At 38.8% G+C, this 21,263-nt stretch overlaps 1 protein-coding gene across 11 annotated transcripts in view; it reads right to left on the bottom strand.

The window, feature by feature from the left end:
• Window positions 1-855: 855 nt before the first annotated feature.
• The window catches only part of col11a1a (collagen, type XI, alpha 1a), a 104,625-nt gene continuing 84,217 nt past the window's right edge, over window positions 856-21,263 (bottom strand). For all 11 annotated transcript variants that reach the window (XM_067577995.1, XM_067577991.1, XM_067577988.1 and 8 more), the window contains 18 exons: window positions 19,476-19,529; window positions 16,729-16,836; window positions 16,266-16,319; window positions 16,053-16,106; window positions 14,913-14,966; window positions 12,184-12,237; window positions 10,500-10,607; window positions 10,135-10,188; window positions 9,615-9,668; window positions 8,679-8,786; window positions 7,419-7,472; window positions 7,287-7,322; window positions 7,123-7,176; window positions 6,738-6,981; window positions 5,465-5,577; window positions 4,945-5,013; window positions 2,817-3,050; window positions 856-2,198 (listed from right to left, as the gene is read on the bottom strand). In XM_067577995.1, coding sequence (XP_067434096.1) covers window positions 2,052-2,198; window positions 2,817-3,050; window positions 4,945-5,013; window positions 5,465-5,577; window positions 6,738-6,981; window positions 7,123-7,176; window positions 7,287-7,322; window positions 7,419-7,472; window positions 8,679-8,786; window positions 9,615-9,668; window positions 10,135-10,188; window positions 10,500-10,607; window positions 12,184-12,237; window positions 14,913-14,966; window positions 16,053-16,106; window positions 16,266-16,319; window positions 16,729-16,836; window positions 19,476-19,529 — 1,653 coding nt within the window. In that variant the 3' untranslated portion in view covers window positions 856-2,051. The remainder of the gene's footprint in view (window positions 2,199-2,816; window positions 3,051-4,944; window positions 5,014-5,464; window positions 5,578-6,737; window positions 6,982-7,122; window positions 7,177-7,286; window positions 7,323-7,418; window positions 7,473-8,678; window positions 8,787-9,614; window positions 9,669-10,134; window positions 10,189-10,499; window positions 10,608-12,183; window positions 12,238-14,912; window positions 14,967-16,052; window positions 16,107-16,265; window positions 16,320-16,728; window positions 16,837-19,475; window positions 19,530-21,263) is intronic.

Below are 21,263 nucleotides of genomic sequence, written 5' to 3'. Positions count from 1 at the left end.
TATTGAAGTATTCCTTTAAGTCTACTTTTCAAATAAAATGATACTAACTGTTAGATTGGAGCAAATATTTGTTATATTACCTGACTTTTGTAAATTTTTCATGTGTGAATACCAGCCTCGAGTCACACCACCACTCCTGTTCTTTGTTGCAGTCAACAGCCCTCTTTACCCCAGCTCGTCATGCATTTAAAATTTCATTTAAATTGAAATGTTCTCATTCAGAAGTCACCATGTTCTGCTTTTAACAGTCAAAACACTTAAAGGTAATTTCAAGATCATGAAGAAGAATTCCCAGTAGTTTTACTCCCACAAAAGCAATTCAGGTTTGGTATGAAAGGTTTTTGTCAAAAAAAAAAATTTACATTTGTCATAACATGCAGCTTTGTAACACATATGCTAAGATTACTGCGCTAAAATCCCACTCCTCCCTATTGGAGCCTTTACATTCTTTCTGTATAACTCTTGATGTTTCCCTCTATCTAAAGGAAAACATCCAGTGGAGATAAAGTGACTGTGTGTATGTGTGTGTGTGTGTGTGTGCACGCTTCACAGCTAATCCTTCCCAGTAGCACATCCACCATATGTCGGAACACTTACGTAAGAAGACCTTTTCTTTTTCATCCTTTCTATGACAAACAAAAGGAGACACTTCATTGAAGTTTCAATTCATGTACTAAGAATGAAAAGAAATTATTGTAAGATGGTACTTTATTGGTTTCAAGAGAGATGGAATTGCACCAGCCCAGAGTCTTTAGTTGAATTAACACATCTTTGATTTAAAGCATTTGACATGTACAGTAGGTAGATCTACTCCAAAGTCATCTTACACAAACAATTGAGACATTCACTTCACCGTTGTTTAAAATCCAGTTTTAATATTTAAATGAACTATAAAAAGCACATTAAACCATTTTCTCATTTTAGTTACAAAAATGGGTCACCTAAAGGGCTTCTCATTGCATTCACAGAAGGATTTGAACAGTGGATGTCTAGCAGTTATGTATTTCTCTCTTTAAAAAAATCCCCACCCAAAATATATAAACTTAATTGCTTAACCAAGGTATATACAGGGCATAACATCCTTGCATCTTAAAAGGTTATCAAGAAAGTTTGAGGTATACAACCAAAATAAAAGCCTGTCAGAAAACAAAACTGAAAAAAAAACAACAAATAGAATTAAATAAAAGAAAAATGAATGCCATGATTGCTTCCTACTAGCACAGGATCACAACATTAGTGGGAGATGTTGCCGTATACGTGTTGGTGTGATACTTCCAGTTGTTTCACCTACGGTCAGAAGGGCAAAACAGCAAATAACCTCAAGCTTTGGACTGTCAATATATACAAAGGGCATACAGTCTAATTTAGCAATAGAGAATTGTTTGAATGCTCACTTTATTTGCTTCATGACAAGTACACAGTATGTGTTGAACAAACAAAAAATACCAAAATTATAAATTTATTTGATTTAATGATGTCTTTAACTTACACTGTATATCTTTGAACCAACGTTGAAATTAAAGAGCCAGAAGCAGAATCTGATACACATGCAAGTTTTGAAAGTGGATTCAGAAATAACAGTATTGTACAAAATAATAATTACAGTTTTTATAATTATCAAAATACACCTTCTTTTCTTAGCACCTCTTTATACTTTTTTGTGTGTTTTGAACAAGCACCATTTGTAGTCGTTTTCATACAGCACCTGGAGAATCCAGAGAGGAGGTCTGTGTCCCCTATGTCGCCTGACCCCCTCTCTTGGTTACCTCCGATTCACCCTCCTCTGCCACGCTTTCAAATGTCCTTCACCTTTGCTCCGTGACGTGGTTAAGTCATGTGGTTCGAGCCCTACAAGGGCAACAAGTATTTTCCTGGGTTACACGTACATACATGGAAAGACATGTTTGCTACACCATCTCTTATTCAAAACTTGCATGTGGCATAGAAAAGGGTGGGGGGCTAGAAATGGGGTTTGGTGGTACCCAAAACGTCTCAACTTGACTTTCTTTGCTGGCCCCATCAAGTCCTTTTTTTTCTTTTTTCTTTTTTATTTAGCCAAGGAAGCAGACGGGCCCAACTTCAAACCCAAATTTCTGGTTAGGGTCCCCAAAGTCAGTCAACATGACATCGATGATTGGAACCTGATCAATTTTGGGAGTATTAATCTCCATCACAGTCTTTCCATAGCCCTTCCTCATCTGCAGAGAGAGAGACACACAGACACAGAAACACATTGGAGCAGATTAGAGAAGCACATCCAGAAAAATGAACATATTTTTTAATGTTTTCATTTCCACAACACATTTTACTGTGTGTTCCCACCGTGAGCAAGCTGATTATCAGGTCAGTCAATTCATTTCTTTTAGACCTGAGCTATTGAAAAAAGTAAGACTTGGGCTGTCAGCAGCTGTCATCAGCTACAATCATAGCTCTCCACAGCTCCTGTTAACATGCCAGTTGGATTTCATTTTAGGTGTAATAGTTCAGTTCAGCAACTGCCAAATGGATGAGAAACCGATTACAACCATCAAAAGCTTGACAGTTTTTCAACTTTTATTTCAAAGACCACCAGGAGTAAATGTGTCAAAAATCATGCTTGATTTTTTTTGAATAATAACCTCTTAATTAGTTTTTTTCTCAAGCACCAGCTAGCCAGGCTAACTCATCCAAAAAATGAAACATGACAGGCAGAAGAGCAGATCGCACATATTACAATTTGTCTTTTGAATCTCTCTCATTACTTTTATTAACACACAGTCAGTCTGGACACTTGCTGCTGCTCACTCGGACACACGGTATCTATGGACGGGGCTTACCGCGCATCCGTCTGAGAGGGCCTTGATGTAGGGGTTATTGTCATAGGACATCTCCTCATCGTTGGCACCCAGGAAGCGCAGCGCCTTGTCGTAGCTGTCGCTGGTGGCGTCATGCCATGCCACGGACTGGTGGCAGCTGTAGGTGAAGTTTTGCCTGGCTGAGGCTGTCAGTAGTCTGAGGAAGGTCATCTGTACCATGTTTATTGAGTTTCCTTCTGCATCAACATAGGAAAGCTGTGGGGGGGAGAAGTCAACATGTAAGAACATAAATATGTATTTTCACTTAACAGTTGGATTCAGTTATTTGGTTATAAAACATAAACATAGAAATACAAGAAAATTAAATAGCCAACACTGGGAAATAACCAGAACTTGTTCAACATGTTTTTATAAATAGACAAAGATGATAAATGTTGGGCTTCATAAGTACTTGTACAATCGTTTAGCCAGCTTCTCTGTATCTCAGCTGCATTACTAGAACCTAATACAAGATAAAGATACTGGTAAATGTATAGGTCAATAACTAAATTAGTTTGAAAGAAATTCTAAAAACTCTTGAGTGCCAGCAGAGAGAATTGAACTAGAATTAAAAAAAGATGAAGTCTGTAGTTTATTAATTCTGAATGCTGTTAAAATGTTAAAAAAAAGGTGCTGATAGTTTATTTCTATGAGAAGAGGCAACTAATCTAACAAATTCCTTCTGTGTTATGTAAAATTCTCTAAGATATGAAGAGTATTACTGGCCCATAAAACACTGATGTAGGTTAGGTAAGGATCGATCTAACTATAAAAAATGGTTGAAGGACTGTGTTTCCCCTGGCTGATGTAAAAATACCAGCAAAAATTGGAGAGAGCGTTTCCAACTGAGCGTAGCAATCGCTGTGTACTGATTCACACAACAGCTTTTACAAAGATAGTGTGTAGTTGCACATCAACACTTTGTCTCTACTACTTATAACATTACTGAAGGATCCGCAGTACTTCCATCCAAATGAACTGCTGAGAAATTGAAATATGGCCGCTAGAAGACTTAATTTGATAATAAATAAATAATTTGATTTGATAATCAATATTTATTTCAGTCATTTAAAAAAGTGCCCCAAATTCTCTGTTATTAGCTTCCTCTGTCATACTTAACAGTAAACTGAATATCTTTGGGTTCTGGACTGTTTGTCAGACAAAACAAGAGCTTTGAATATGTCACCTTGGACTCTGGGAAATTATAATTTGCTTTTTTAAAAAACTATTTTCTAACATTATTAGACAAACAATTAATCTATTAATCAAGGGAATAATTGGCAGATTAACTGATAGTGAAAGTAATTGTCAGCTGCAGCCCAGCTACAGAACACACGAGACCCTGACTGGGACATTAACTCTGTGTGAACCTTGTCTGAACATGTGTATTAAAGAGCTCTCAGTTCAGTGACAGGAAATGTAATGTACTTTTGATACTACAAAGCCGTACAGCGCTCTGTCACACTCAGTCTTTTAAAGTCTAGTCTCTGTGGAAATATATCAGCATGACACCAGTTTGATGGAGCAGGACAAACTTGTTTCTTTCATTTGACTACAAGAAATAGTAGCTGATGTTTACTGAGAGATTTTTAACTGTTCAAGGGCAGAGTGAGGACTACTGGAACACTGAGGTATTCTCTTTGAATCCTCTGTAATGTTTTATTGATGCACTGTTTTTTATAAGGAACTGTGTAAGAATTGTAATGTTACCACCATTAAGAAAAATGAGCTTCTAGTTCAAAAGGACATAGATTATTTTAACTAAAAGTCAATCTTGTTCATGATAAAAAAAATCTCTTGCTCTTTGAAATAGTCTCTGTTCTGACTTTGCCTAAAATATGAACACACTCAAACCATTAGGTAGTTTGGGATTTCTTTATGGGAAGCAACTTTGGGTCACTGCCTCACAATTTCATGGGTGGTGCTGCTATTTGAGTCTATTAGCAGCAGCTTGCCGTTTTGCAGAGTCACTGCACGTAGATTGCAGGAAAGAATGCAGGAAAAATAGGAGAGATGAAGCAATCCTTTTAGTACAGCACGGAGTGAAGGAGTTTCTGGTTTGTGCAGTGAGTTAGAGAAGGAGGATGAAAGAAGAAAAGAGAAGACTTACTATTTTACCACGCTTAAATTCACTGAACCATGACCCAGGGACTTCTTTGGGCCATGAAGATATTCTTACCTGTGGAAAACCAAACCAGATAGAGCATATTATTGTAGACATTATCATGGGCTTTATTTTTGGTTATGAATCAGTAAACATGGAAAAAAAAACAAACTGTTGTATAAAGCACAGCCTCATGGGTAGCATCATTTATCTTCTAGGAGCAGAAGATAACCCTGTTTGTTATTTTAATATCTTTGAAATATTGTTTTCACAAACTTCATAGAGTCAGATCATTCTATAGTATTTGCCTTTTGGAGGTGTTTGTGTTGTTTGCAGAAAAGTGAATATCAAATCTGTACCAGCTTAGCCCTGAAGCAAATCAAACAACTTCTTCTGACAACATCCGCCAAGTGCTGTGCTGTCTGCTGATGTGTCAGTTTAACATGATGACTTAATATTCAAGGAGAAACGATGATTAGAAACAGGCGGTTAGGAATCTCGTGGGTAAAATTCCAAAGTCACTTACTCCGTTGGACTTCTTATCTGGGTAGATGCAGGTTTCGCCCCCGGCGGTGAAGTTACAGTAGACTTTGAAGGAATCCCCCGAGCAGCCTTGGTTTGGATCAATCCAGTATTCGCCTGAGGAGAACCAAGCACACTCAAACATCCTGTTCTACTGATGTCCACAGAAAATGGCTTAAAGCTCCATTTCAAAATTAAGTGTGCTGAATTCCTTGATCCTATATGAAGTTGTGCTTAAAGGTAACTTAGTGCTCATTTTCATGGCTTATACACTGCTGGATGAAATTTTATTACTATGCCTGAAGCAAAGTATAATTCATGTGTAACAATTCAGTTGAAATGTTTTCCTCAACAGAAATAAAACAATAAACCTAAACCAGTCCACACTGCTGTCTATGATAACTTTGTTTTTACCAGCCTTACCGCTCACTTGGCATGTTGATGACCCTTAATGGTACTGAGGGGACTGAGGGCCCAGAAGTCATGTAGAATTATTCAATTAAACAGAAGGCTCATATTTACCTAAATGGCCAGACTAAAGGACACTAAAGGAACAAGAAAAGCAAAAGCTTTAAACCTGCAATGCAGAACTTTTACATAGAAATGAATGTCTGTAACATTCAAGCCCTTGCCAAACAAGTTCACACAATGCTGATTAATCCTATCACCGCCAGTTAAATCTCTCTGTATTTCACAGTATACTTGAGTTTTTAATCTGGTGTCAGTGGTGACTTTCCCGTGCCGGCTGGACACACTGCACAGAGCATGTGCATGAGAGACTTCCGCTGGCTGAGCGGTTAGCCTCCAGTTAGCTCTCTGCTAACTTGAATGGGGATAAAAATAATCTAATTGTGTGTAGGTCTCTTGACTTTTCAAATGTTATCGGACTGAATGGATCAATTTCTGATTTCACAGCCGTTGTGTGACAATTTATCCACCGTTATACAGCAGCAACAGTAGTGATGGAGTAGGCTACGGTGGAGCTTATGACGTCAGCCTGTGTCAACAGTGTTTTTGTAATTACTCTCACTTCCAGAAGGGGGAGACAAAAGTCCCACACCCCAGCTTTAACACTGACAAGTCCAAGAAAGTTTGTTTTTTTCACTTGAGTTTCAGTTTGTCCAGAGAAATGGTGTCCAGAACTAATAACAAGATTTGAGAAAATAGGGAGCAATTCTGGTGTCTCAATTACACAGTGTTATGGAGCCTGAAACCTGTGATTTACACTGATAAGAGGGAAGTGTTTTTAAACAAAAATCTCTTCACTTTTAACTTACCATCAGGGAACTCTGGGTGGCAGAGCTGCAGATCTTTGCATGTTCTGGCAGGGTTGTTTTGTGTGCCCATGGGGTATTTCATACGTTCAATGTCCTGTTTGAGGTTGTTGAGTGAGCCGAAGATGTCCTCCATACCCTCGCCGTAGTCCATGATACCAGCTGCGTCTGACTGCATGTCACTGGAGCGCTTGGTCTTCTTGGGTGACCGGATGGGAAGAGGCTGGATAACCTCACCTGGTGAGCCCTATAGTAGGAAGCAATGTTTTAGATTTCACACTAGAAGACTGCCCTTAGAGATGCTACACAACGTATACAGTGATACTTTGACAATTTTAACTTGGTCTTAGTTTAAAAACAGACAAAAGTAGTGGTCTTAAATACTCACAGGAGGACCAGGAGGACCAACTGCACCAGTGTCTCCTTTTGGACCAGCGGGACCCTGGGAGAAGCATGAATAGAAACATGCTATCCAAACTGCATCTAACATACACACTTTGCAGAAATTATTATCACAGTGACAATATGCCCTTAAAACATGGATGTACTCACAGATGAACCCTTGGAACCCTTGGGACCTTGAGGACCCTGGATGAGACAAGACATAAGCACAGCAATTTAGCAAAGTCATTCTACCTGCAGTGTAGAATCTAAATGAATGATTGAATCAGTAAAAAGCCTTACAGGCAGACCAGGGGGACCTGGGGGACCGAGAGGACCAGAAGCTCCATTGATACCCTGTGATAAGATGAGATGAAAGCAGGAGTCAGCCATATATTAAAGAAACATTGGAGATGAAAGTATCATTGTGAGACTTGTATAATGAGAGAATCGATGTGCAGAAAAAGCCAGAATGTGATGACGCAAGACGAGCTCAACAGATGCATAATGGTAGTCGCCTTTCACATGGAATTATGGATTTATTTTTTTTATTAACCGAGATAGAGACGAAGACTCTACTTTAGCTATGAAGAGAAGGCCAAATACTGCACTTGAGGGGTGACGTTTCTTTAACACAGTCATTCACAATCTTACAGCTCAATTTTGGCAGGAAATGAAGCCAAACAATATGGGGCCTATTTTCAGGCCCTGAAATAGAAATGGTAAACTGAGAGAAAACTTTTTTGAAGCCCTTGTGCTCTGACAAAAGTGGACATTATGATTTCATTAGGGTTAATCTCCAGATACTTAATCCAACCCATCAACTTAAATCACTCAGCCAGGGCAGGCTGAAGGCCACAGCAGGACAGAATAGCATATTCAGTCATTCTGCAATGTTTATTTAAAAATGGATGAAGGGTGCCATCAGTCCTTTCTCGAGACTGAGTTTCAACCTCTTTTCAGTGCTGTCTGTTTCTAACTATACATGGAGGGCTCAGTCGTTGAGAAAAAAAAAAGTCTTATTATCATCGTGTTTTCCACAATGCAGGGTTTTATATTATCACAATAGGAATCAGATGCACAGACCAAAATGACACTAGGAGGTTTTATGGTAAAAAGAAAATCTGCAGAAGTTAAGTTCACAGTGTTCAGGATGCTTATTAGAGAACAAAGAGAAACTGAAGAGAAATGGTTACCTGCTAACATAGCTGAAAAAATGAAGTTGTATATATTCAGACCAAGGTACCCCAAAAAACAGTGAAGGGAGAAAAAATAACTTAAAAGTTTAAACACAATGCCTCATAGTCATGTTAATAAAGATGTTTACTTACTAAGGTTTTTACATCTTTTGACTAAATTGAAAGAGTGATCCTATCTGTTAAAAGACAGAACCAACAGAATGTTTGCTCACTATGGTGAGTGAGGAGATGTGAATTGCATTGCAGGGCTCGGCAAGCAAGTGACTGCGGTAAGTGTGGAAGGGCAAATGGGCTAAAAAATGGCAAGAGGTGGAGGGCCAATGACCAGAGGACCAGCATGGGAATGGAGTCATCAATCACTTACACCATCGCCCTTGCTACCAGGAGAACCTTGGGGCCCGGGCAAACCTCGGTCTCCCTTCTCTCCTTGTTCTCCAGGGGGTCCAATCAGACCAATCAAACCTGGGTGACCCTGAAGGATGAAAACAAATGCACACACACACACACACACAAAGGACATTAAAATATTAGAGCAATTCAGACACTCAAGCTTTAAAACTACTGTTATGACTATGACTGTTTATTTCAACAAAATGAAAAGCACATGGGAGGCTGTGATGGGTGAAGTTTCATTACAATACAAATCTTCAGGCATTGTAATTGAAATGTCTCTCCTGCAACAGACACAAAAAACTTTTCTGTAAATGCGAACGTGACCAAAACCAATTCACAACACACGGACGATGACTTTGAAATAGGTGAGCTTTAACCAGGCCCAGTGATTTGACAACGTACAAAAACACAGTGCCTCTATTGTGTGCTTTTAAACTGCTCTCTCTCAAACCATCATGTCAGTGTGTGGGAGGCAATTTAGATAGAGTAATGTGTGCTGTCTGAATATCCTTTGCAGTTATATTTCACCAGCAAATTTGACGGTGGCAGAGAAGAAAAGAGCGAGATTAGGCAGATTAGAGTGATACATCACATTCAGCTGCATATTCAATCCTGTTAAGAGTTTTTCTCTTACAGTGACGAAGGCAAAAACTAATTTGTTTCCAAAATGTTAACACAGGCCTACATTGGTATTAATGCAGCTTTTCTAATTCTGAAAAATGTGTTTCTTTTAAACAGTTTCAAAGTCTTGAAAGCTGTGTGCAAGGTGTGGGTAGCCTCGAAGTCTGAACCAAGATCACTGTCCTTAGGTTCCTTTCACTGTTTTGAGCTTAATCTTCCAGCCTGTTTGGGACCTGGGAAATGAAACCAGCGTGCAGTCAGACACAGGAAAAAGGGCAACACTCACCTTTTCACCCTTAGACCCAGGGTCACCTTTCAGACCAGGAAGACCAGGAGGGCCCTAAATAACAAGAACAAAAGTTAAAAATCAATTTCACAGAGAAAAGAAAAAAACAGAGACAGGACAGTATGAGACTAGCAAGACCAAAAACTTGAACTAGAGAATGAGGCAATAAGTACAAAGCCACATGAAAGGGACTGTGTCAAGATGAGAGGGAACAAAAGAAGAGGCAGGAAAAAAACATCAATTATCGAGAGAAAAGCAGAGAAAAGAGTGCAGAACAGATGAAAACCGTCAAGGTATTACAATTACTACTTATGGGGGCAGTGTAGCTTTTTGGGAAATTCACAAATCCAGAGACAGATAAGACATTTAATAGCATATTCACCTCTGTATGTCAAATTTAGCCTATTTAGACTGGAAGCAAGGGGAAGCTTCCTGCCAACTTCTACCTTCCAAACAAATCAAACTCTTGCTAGATAGATAAACACTGAGTGAGAGAGAGGGGGATATTAAGCATACTAACCATGGGACCAGGTGGACCATCTTGTCCTGGGGAGCCGGGCAGTCCTTGTTCACCCTGTGAAAAGCCGTTCAATTGTAGTGAGCATTATAGCATGCTGTATTTTCTCCAGCCTGCCATTGATTTTCTGTGCTCAGCACGATGATTAATAGCCCAAACAGGGAAAAAAAGTGTGTTGGAATAAACAAGCGAAACTAAAGTATAAGCCAAATGGGAGTATTGATTATTCCATGAAGTCTATCATCATGCCTTAGCAGTACTTTTTTATGTGTACACGCTGGGTGTATGTCTGTCTTCTTGAGAGTGGAGCTGAATTTACTGTATATACAGTATAAGCGGGAAAGATCATTGTTGTAACTCAGACTTACGACAGGGCCGGGGATTCCACGTAGACCCTCTGGACCAGGCTTTCCTGAAGGTCCCTGGGGCCCAACTGGTCCTGTTTTACCTGCTGGACCCTCAGCACCGGCCTCACCCTAGAGGATAAACAGGAGTTGTGACTCAGGCTGAACAGTATAACAATATCCAGGGATTCAAAGTTATTGTAATAATGATAATAAGATGATTTAACTAAACGTAGGGTTCACCTGATGTATAAAACTAACATTTTTGGATCAAAGCTGCTGATATTTCAATTATATTTTGAGGAGAATCAAATGACTGTCAAAGAAGTATTGTGTTTTCCTCCCATGATGGCAGGAAAAGATATAGTGATTGGGGAAAATGTGTGAGATGTTACTACCTTGAAATTCAGAATGTCTTTGATCAAAACATCAAACAGTTGAATAAACAAAATTAACAAAATCAACTTAAACTGAATCGGTATTTCATATAATATATATAACACTGCAAATTATAACAGCATGCAAAACGACTGCAGCACATAAATAACACTTGATATCGGGTTGTCAGGTTTTCTATGAGAGCCTCTTGGCATCTCAGAGTATTTTTTAAATCAGAATTCAGGTGTGGGCTGCTTTTAGCTTTAAATTATGCTGAAACAGTATGCAGGGTGTAGATTGGGCAAATGGGGACACGTAAACATGAGTCTGAGTTAACAAATGAGCCAAAGTGCTTCTGTTCCTCAAGGGTCAGAACAGGCACAACAATGGATGTTGCTGCATCCTGCTGTTTTCATTTGAAGTCCATGTGAAAACTAGTATAGCCCAAAGATCAGAGAGTGCCACAGCAGAATACTGACCAACTGTTATCTAAAATACATCAACATGCACAGTGACTAGACAGAGTACATGAAAATAAGATATCAAGTTTGGGCTGCAAGCTATTTATAGAGGAGGGACTTACTGCAAAGCAGCCAGAGCTACTTTACTGAATTTAATACAACCACTGTGTATTATTGGGATCCTCAAATGTGGGGAGGTATGTAAGAGACAGCTGTAATTCTTTCTTTCTTTCTTTCAAGAAAGCACAAATTCAAGGCAGATGTTTCATTTTAAAAACAATGATAGAGCATGTAACGTGTTTCATTAACTGTGGAATATAGAAAAAAATGCTTTATTATATAAAGAGTTCATAATGCTATTAACATATGACATTGCAAAAGCATACCGGAAAATTGAGTTTTACATCTATACCTATGTAGCCATTGGAATAAATGAGAAGTGAGGTATCTTTTTGTAGTCAATCTGGTTGATACACAGTATGCAATATGTATAGATACACACTGATGAAACCTGGAGATTGATGTAAAAATGCAGACTCAGAGCAATTTCAGTGAGCTCTGATTCACACTAAAAAGAAAAGCATGATAACTCTGAATACCTGAGGGCTAGACATAAAAAGCGTTGACTCCTTTTGTCGGTCTTGAAATTAAGCCACAGAACAATGCAAGAAACAAGTGAAACTTAGTTTTACTCAAATAGACTGCGTCCATAAATTTCCATCTAATCTACAGTGGAAATTAAATTACATCTGCTTTTCTGTGCTTTTAATTCAAGACGGGGAACAATGTGGGCACGGTGAGGGGGGGAGGACAGCCAAGGGACTTGCTGAGATGGCTCTACTGTGCAAAGGGTGCATTGATTTTGTTACCTTAGCGCCTTTCTCTCCTTGCCTGCCCTCTGCACCAGCGGCCCCCGGAGGTCCCTGAGGAGGATGACAGGACAGTGCTTTAGCATTTCAACACAACATCAACACACACTCAAACTGTACATCCAGACTGTACAGACAAGTGACTGATCATCATTGACCGTTTCAGAGACATAATTAAGCAAAAATAACATTTTTTTCTTTGTTTGTATTTTTGATTTACTTCTATGAAAATGATGTACAATTCACAATGTTTGCTGTATAAATGCTTTGGTCTTAAGCAATGAATGATAGTCATCACCGTAGATTTTGTCAGGTCGTCTCTCCAGCCTCTTGGCATTTCAGTTTACTTCTATTAGATTTCATATTGAACAATTGTCTTGCCTGATAAATACTTGGTGGGTGCTGTCTTTGAACAAGAGTGATAATAAAATGCCCTTGAATGTGCACTACTTCAGTTGTGTCAGGATCTATTTGAGTGACTTGGACATGCCTTTGTTTGGCCACAAAGATATACGATCATGCAGAGTGTACAGAGAGAGAACACACACATCCTTCTTCAGTCATGCCAGGGATTGGCAGGTCATCTTTTCTTTCTGGTCAGGATCTCTCAGCCCCACAATAATTTCTTTCAACTCCACCTCCAGTCGTCCCTCTTCAAAACCGCTCTCCATCCAAATTTCACTCTGATCTGGCCGACTGCAGCCTGAGTGCTATTGACTGAGAGCCTATAATGTGAGCTCGCCTCCTGTCTTGGAGCTTTCATCTTCTCCTGATGTGTACCTCTCACTGGTGGTGAAGAGGCAGGCTCTTGATCAGCACAAAGAGCCATTGCGATTGTAGCACGATATACAGTGACCAGAGTCAATGTGTAGGTGTGTTCTCTTTTTCAAGGTTGCCAGAAAATCTTTTTGTTGGCTCTGCAGCATCAGGTGTATGAGACACAGTTTATTACTCTTCTTAATCGAACAAAATTGCTAACCATCACTGAGAATGGATAAAAGGATAAAAAAATTAAGGAGTGACCTGAACCCAGATAAAAAGAATTAAAACCAGATGAGGTTAATGAGCAATTCCACATTACTTTTATCAAGAAGCAAAGCTGAATTAATTTTCAGTATCAAGACAATAGTAAATCCAATGATATTAAATTTGGTGCAATGCTAAATTGACTTATTCAGAATCAGAGGCTGAGCTGGAGAGAGCTTTAAGGATTATTGCACATTTCTACATGCAAAATGCTGAGAGGACACAACAAGGGCCAGCAGATCCTAAACAACTCTAGCTGTGAAATTATGTATTCAAAGGAGCAACCTGTTGGGAAGTAGCAGGGATCATTTTAGGTCCTTTTTTCCCCTCCCAAGCGATTAAAGACCCGTGTGTGATAAAATAGCCCTTTTCCTTACCATAATCCCTAGGCCATTTAGGTGCAGCATATGCTGATACCATGCTAAATACTCAGAATGTAAATTTCATTGGGCATATTAGAAAAGCAATCAACCCTGGTTTAAAAATGCATGACATGTTTTTGTCCCCATTGGACTGAGTCACAGAGTCTTTCTTTGAAATGCAGTCAGTCACTTGAAATTGTGACTTTTCTTTCAAAATTCAGGAGAATAGCTGCTGATTTTCATGTGGACTTAAAGCTTCATGTCATATTGGAAATATGTTAATGTTCCATCTTGGTTGTGTGCATTCAAAAAGCAGCTTACTGGCTCTGATATTTCACTCAGATATCTCAGCTTCCTACTGTGGAGTTCATGAAGGGGATCCACTAACTGGATGGAGTGAGAATGAACATCATGGGAATATTAACTTTTAATGTGGTAAAATCTTTGTATTCTATCGTAACTCAGACTTTGAGAAGTGTTCAGTAGTATAGTAAAGACCTAGTTCCTCTTATAATGCCTGACCAAAATCCCCTTCAATGATAATGCCCCAAAAATACCATAAACACCAATTAAATTAAAGTTATTGCTTTTTGAGGGGAGGGTTTGGAGGTGGGCAATCCTACATCCCACCCCTCTCCTCTCATAACCTCTTAACGACTTTACCATGTCCGTGTTATGCCTTTGTTTTGCTCCAGCTGTCAGTCAGGCAGCCATGGATCAATAATGTGTCAGACTTGCTATATCTCTCTCACTTTCTTCCCACTGCCACAAGGAGTTTAGAACCCAGGGCTCCTTTTTTCAAGCTATTTTTTGGTAAGCCTTTTCAATTTCTTGCTAGGAAAAAAAAGAATTGATTCATGATTTTCACATCCTGACGTTCATTTCTCAACAGGCTTTGAGGCGGCTTTTCTTCGCAGACAGCGCAACGCTTTGACCCCTTAAATCTCCCACTTTGTTTCCCCCACTCTACTTTTAATGAAAATGAATCTCTCCTGCTTTACTGTCGAGATTGAGTTGTTGAGGAGGAATTATTGCAGCGAGGAGGGATACCGGTTGGCTAAGGAGCTAGTGTACAATGCCAACAGATATACACTCCCTTCATCCATTTTAAAACATGGCTAAGAAATTTGACATGGGCTTGTTGAGTCATAAATTTAACACTAACAAAATCTTTGGTCAGTAAGAGATTTCATATCAAAACAACTCACTCTTGTAATAATGAAATGCCGCTAATCGGGATCATCAATCTGGTCTATCTTGGATTAGTACCCAAAGCACATCAATGATGCATACACACAAATAAAAATGGAATAAAATTAGTCTTAATAGCCTTGAACTCACCCTCTTGCCAGGTGGGCCAGGTGGACCAGCTTCTCCTGATGGACCTGGTGGTCCCTGAAAACAAGCAGGAAAACAGAAATGCAAGATGCAATTAAAAGACAAAGACAAAAAAAAAATTTAATAGATATAATAAAATATGAATTTTGATGAGAGCACAGCATGCTTCACTAAATCTCTCGTTATGTCTGCCAAAAGGACATTAACACAGAGAGCATATTGACATTTAGGGAATATTCAACCCCAGGATAGTCCAGAAGAGTTGAGCCAAAACCTAAAGTTGGATGAAGCTCTGCACTGACTGAAATGATACTCTGCTCCCTGAGACACTTTCATCCAATTATCTCTGAGTTAATTGCAAGCTATCAGACCAATTTTTATCATTTGCACTGGTAAATAGTATTTCACAGTACTGAGAAGTGAAAGCAGAGTTGTTCAGCTGTTTTATAGGTGTACACAGTTATGTATAAATATGAATAACAGAGGGAGACATATATTTTCCTCTCTAAGTCACTGACTCTCTCTAACACTGAACAATTATACTGTATACACTATTCTCTCTCCACACACTAAACACTATTTTTCACTGTAGCATTGAAGCGCACAATCAGTATTCATAATCAAAAACTCAAATATATTACTTTACAAAGCATAAATATCAGATTTTCTTTGTTTTTCTTTGGCAATGATAAAGGCTTATTTGCATTCATAAATGTTAATAAGAGCTGTGATTTGTTGCGCTTTACACAGGGCCAGCACATTACTGTTTGGCTTTTATTTCTAATCACACTTAATGAATCTACAGAATGTGCAAAGCAGATAAGTCCATTTACCCTACACCCAAGAGTATGAAGTAAATATCATGAATTAAAATGCTGCAGTGTAAATTATTTACTCACTAGATATAATTACAACTTTCACTGCAGGCAAACTTGTGGTGGACTACTATAATGTAACAACATAATGACATAAACAAGCGATATTCATACTCATTCATGCGCAGTGACAATGTAGCTGATTGTCAAAATAATGAGATTATATTATGTGCTTGCAAAGAGCCCCTACCATATACACAATATGATAAAGTATATGCTTATGCAGACATGTGTTTGCTCTGTATACTGTGAAATGACAACAACTTACCGGTTGACCAGCCTCACCATCCTCTCCCTTCTCTCCTGCCTCTCCATCCGTGCCCTGTACAAGAAAGATGTGCAGGTTAGACTATATCTTCTAAATCTATCATATATTATAACTATCACACTGTTTACATTATGATTCACAATACTAAAACCTGCAGTATATGGTCTACATGGGCCTATAAAAGGTTAATATTGCTTTAGATTTCATACTTACAGCAACACCTGGCTCTCCAGGTGGACCAGGGTCTCCAGGAAAACCGACGGGACCCTTTAAGAGAGACAAATAAGATGCATCAGTGCAGCAAAAGAACCCGAGGCGTTGCTGCTGAGACACGATTTCCCTGGATACAGGTATTAAGGACATGGTAAGTAATTTAGACAGTGATTTAGTCCTGGTGTATCTGGTTATGGCCATTGAAGGCAATTTGATGGACTTAATGATGATGATTTTGCAAATCCATGAGAAAAGGCCTCACTGCATTCCATTACCATGCGGACATAAAATATATAATCTCCCTCAATAAAAAGGCTTTTTAGCTCTTGAATATGTTCTAGGATGCAATTGCCTGCCTCAAGGCTGGTAGGAGATATTTCCTTTTAAGCAGTACATTTGAGCCTGTGTGACTGAGTGCCGGAAAACACTCTTTACAGATTTTGAGAGCATTTGGCGGACTTACAGGGTTGCCCTTTGGACCATCATCTCCGGGGGGTCCTTTGGCACCAGCAGGTCCAGCAGCACCAGGGGGGCCAGCCTCTCCTTTTTCTCCTCTCTCGCCTTTAGGTCCCTATAGTGGAAGGGGTGGTGGAGGGCATTCATTACATCAGAACCACAGGTGGCAGCTTTTTTTTTAAGAGTCTGTACTGAACTGAACAGGGGATAAAAACTGACGTGCAGTCAGAGTCCACTGAGAGAAATTGAATCCAAAGCTAATCTCAGTGTGCGTAACAGAGGACAACAACTCTGAGTGGTCAACACTGCTGATGTGAAATGATACTGAAATGCCTACATGTGTTTTTCAACTCTCTGAGCTCCTGTGCCTCTACAGTCCTGATACAAAGGGACAACTCGATCTAAAATGTTCAATGTGTAGCATCTTAAACATCAATGTACATACAGTATATCACTGCACTATTTCTGAAGAATTACACTTAAGACCATGGGGAGATGGTTGGTAATCTTGGCCTCACCAGTGTCACACTAATTTAAAATTAAAATGTTTTTAAGAAACACTATGCTCCCTAATGAGAATAAATATGTTGAACATGGTTTTCATATCTGCCTTTATTCCTCTTCACCATCTGTCATTGCCAGGAACTTTGAAACCCCCCGCTTCATTGCATTTGTGCTGATATAATGGTGCACTCTTCCTATTTTATATGACAAAGCACTTTTCCTTTGTGCCGTGAAAGAATCCAGCATATTCGCCAAAATATGATTTCAAGGGAAATCTGATTATGATTTGAATAAGAAATTATACTGTACGTCCCCTTTTGCTGCACCACATTTAGGCAGTCAGCTTCTTCTGTTGATGCCATTGTTCAGTGCAACTCTTCACCAGATGACATAAGAGAGCTGAAGTTTCATCTATAGCTCTAAATTTCCACATTTGGCTAAATGCAACATTGTTATTATTGTTTCTGCATTTTACTTCATGTTTGTACAACACACCAAAGCTCTTTTTAAAATGTGTTAACATCCACTTCTTGACAGTGTTTTTATAATACATTATATATTAATCATGTAGTGTAATGCTTTGTATGTTTGTCTGTTTGTTTAATGTACAGTGTCAGTGCCTGTTTTCAAATGGCCTGTCAAGGGACTGAAGATACAAATGAGCTTTTAGAAGACTCTAATATAATACAAGTTGTAACAGTTGTGTTGAAATTGTAAATGGTCCCTTAACAAATGCAGTTAAATAAAATTTACATTAAATTAAACTTGATTGGTGTTTTTTTCTGGGATAAATATACATATACAGTATATGGTACTGTTTATCTATAAACTGTTTGTCTGTATGAGTTTCACATGATGAAGGTCTCAGGACAGAAATGTTAATAAAGTAATCAACATTGTTCAAAATTTTTGTTTTTTTCACAGTCAGGGTTTATGATCAGAGCCACCTTGCTTCAGCAGTGCAAGAACGTTGTAGTGACTAAATTCTATTCAATTCAATTTTTCTCAATGCCATTTCTTTTTGTTGTAGAAACTATTGTATAACGATGTTATATTGTAGTAATTTTAAGTTATTATTCTCACATTGTCATTGATACTAAATGTAACACTTCTATTTAAAAGACAGCTGAAAGGCATTGGCTTGAACTGTGCTTATGATGGGGCCTTAAGCAGCACACTGACTTTGGAAATGTCAATGATACCAGCAGTTGATGGGGAACTAGCAGGAGACATTATGAATGCTTGTAATCACACTCCTCTGCCACTCCCACTGGAGACAGGCCATCTTTTCAATCTGCTGCTGTACCTTAATAATGATAAATGATGCTCTAGAGCTAATAGAGCCATCAATGATGGGTGTTTGGTAAAAGTAAAAAAAAAGCTAAATAAATCGTCATAAATCTCTGTTTGCCAATAACACAGGCAAGCATATGGTTATAGTAAGTTAACATACAATCTTTCAAAAATCTTTTAAAATGACATTCAATACAACAAACACTAATTCTATGAAAACCTAAATAAATGGTATTGGAGAGCATCTACAAAAAGTCCCTCACTACTGCCCCACCGTAGCTACTGAAACAGGACAAATCACAGCTAAAAGCTGCACTCATCAAAGTGTGTTACTGTTGTTTTGAAGCCAACTTGCTTCATAGTGGCTGCAATCATTGTTCTTTAGAACAGAAACAGCAGGCATATCCTCCTGGTAATTATGTCTTAAGAGTCAGGGAAGAGACTCAATTTGGCAGGCCATGTGGACATGTGGTGCAAAGCAGAAGAACCATGCTGAGATGAACTACCAGCCTCAATGTGAGGAGCAATTATTTTCACTGCAATGAATACACAGTGTCACACTGTAGGAAAAACTGTTCCCATTAGTTTGGATTTTGTATCTATTAAAGCAACTGTTTTACTGTGGATAACTTACAAATATGTGTTGCTGATGCTGCTGACACTGTTACCTACCATGCTGCAGCAAAAATGAATTCTACCAACCTTAGTGGTGTGTATATTAAAGTAAATTAAGTACAGCTAAGTTACATTGTAAAAGTAAAGCCATACAAATATTCATACTAAGGCTGGGTGTGATGTTAAAGACTGAAAATGTAACACATGAAATGCATGTTTATCTGCAAGATGTGCTGTATGTCCAAACATACATAGGCATGCACACACATACATACAGTACATAAAGACATACAAACACAAAACATGACTGCAACATATATTTAGCTTGACAGACTTACTTACCCCAGTTCCAGGCTCTCCAGGTGGTCCTGGGTTTCCAGCTTCACCTTGTTCACCCTGTGGTTAGACAAATGTCAGTGTCCGGACAGATAAACATTCTCCCTCATACATGGAGTCCAAATTCAGACACAGCATTTGAAAAAAGTCACACCTACTTTAACAAAACACCTCCTGCATACTAACTCTTAATGACAGCAGCAAACTTGAATACATGTCTGTCAGAATGACGAATGGAACTTTTTTTTATTTATTTCTTTCTGCAATGGATAAAAAAAATAAAACATTGTAAAATTAAAACATTTCTTGAATTATTTAAAGAATACCCTAACTGCTTAACATCTTCCACTCCCCCCAATCACAGATTTGGTGCAAAATTGAACCATTTTTGATCACTTGAGAATTGATAAAAATGGTCAAAAATCTCTCCAAAATATCACATTAAGACATTGAGGAACACCATAGAAAAATCCATGCTATCATTTGATATCAAAAACTTTTGACATTTGGAGATTACGGTAAGAATTGCATTTTTCAGCGATTGGATGGTGAGCACTTCTGTTCTGGAAATTGCTCAGAAACCTCCTTATTGTCCATATACCTAGGAAAGCCATACATCCTCTGAATGCCCTAGATCTGTAGTTTGTAGATGTAAACTTTCATGAGACTGTGATTATCCTAGAGGCCACAATAGGTCATTTCATACAGTGAGGTCAAGTTTCAAAAAATGGTCTCACTACAATGAAATGGCTACTGTGGGGATTAACATCATCACACATGAATACAATTGGATTCATTGAATCCACAAGAGTCTCAGCTTTCTAGTCATACCCAATTCATGCAATTCCAAGACCGTTTAGGGACCCCAGTATGCAGAAATATTCAAATACATCATATGTAGAATAGGCGAAAATAACATATGTATACTGCATGCAAAAAACTGCATGGATTTTGCACAAAACTGCATGGGATTAGCATAAAGTGGGCATGTCTGTAATGGGGAGACTCATGGGTCCCCATAGAACCCATTTTCATTCAGATATCTTGAGGTGAGAGGTCAAGGCATCCTTTTGAAAATGGCCATGCCAGTTTTTCCCTCCCCAAAATTTTGCCTAACTTTGGAGTGTTATTTAGCCCTCTTCCCGACAAGCTAGCATGACATGGTTGGTGCCAGTGGATGCCTAAGGTCATCTAGTTTCATGTGATACCAGTATTTTCATTCTAAATCTTTAAAGCTGAGCCCGCTAAAGTCTCTGAAAGACAGTAATGTCGGCCAAGGATGCTGTCATCTTTGTGGAGTTTAAGAGGTTAAAGAAAATATAGAGGATGGCTAATGTGTCAACTTAATGTCAAAAAAAGCCAGCCTTTTAACTTCTCTGCATTGTAGGAACATTAGAGTCCATAATTGTAGTTGATTATCAAAGGTGTTAAAAGTTACTGTACTCCAAGTGCCCTCCTAAAGTGTTGGTGGCCCCTCATGTTTCATATTCCAGAGTCATTTTAACAGCCGTGGTACAGCATTAAGTATTTATAGTTCAGCCGTCTGCCAAATGGCAGTAAAATGGACGAATCTTGTTGGAAGCGTTGTAAAATAGACATTAATAGTGTCAAAGCACTAATTCAGAAAAAAAGAGACTGGGCATATGAAATGAACAGACTGCAGGTGGTAACAAAGAGAGGCAGCTGGGTGGTCTAGAGTGGGCTGGAAGGGGTGGGCCAGCAATACTTCACAGTCTCAGTGCCCACCATGCTAGGCAGGCAGAACACCCTTGGGTGCCATGTTCTGACGCTTAC

Source organism: Thunnus thynnus, chromosome 21 (assembly GCF_963924715.1).
Source record: "Thunnus thynnus chromosome 21, fThuThy2.1, whole genome shotgun sequence".
Taxonomy (NCBI): Eukaryota; Metazoa; Chordata; class Actinopteri; order Scombriformes; family Scombridae; genus Thunnus; species Thunnus thynnus.
The sequence above is the reverse complement of the archived record's forward strand: the minus strand, read 5'-3'. Positions and strand labels throughout refer to the sequence as shown.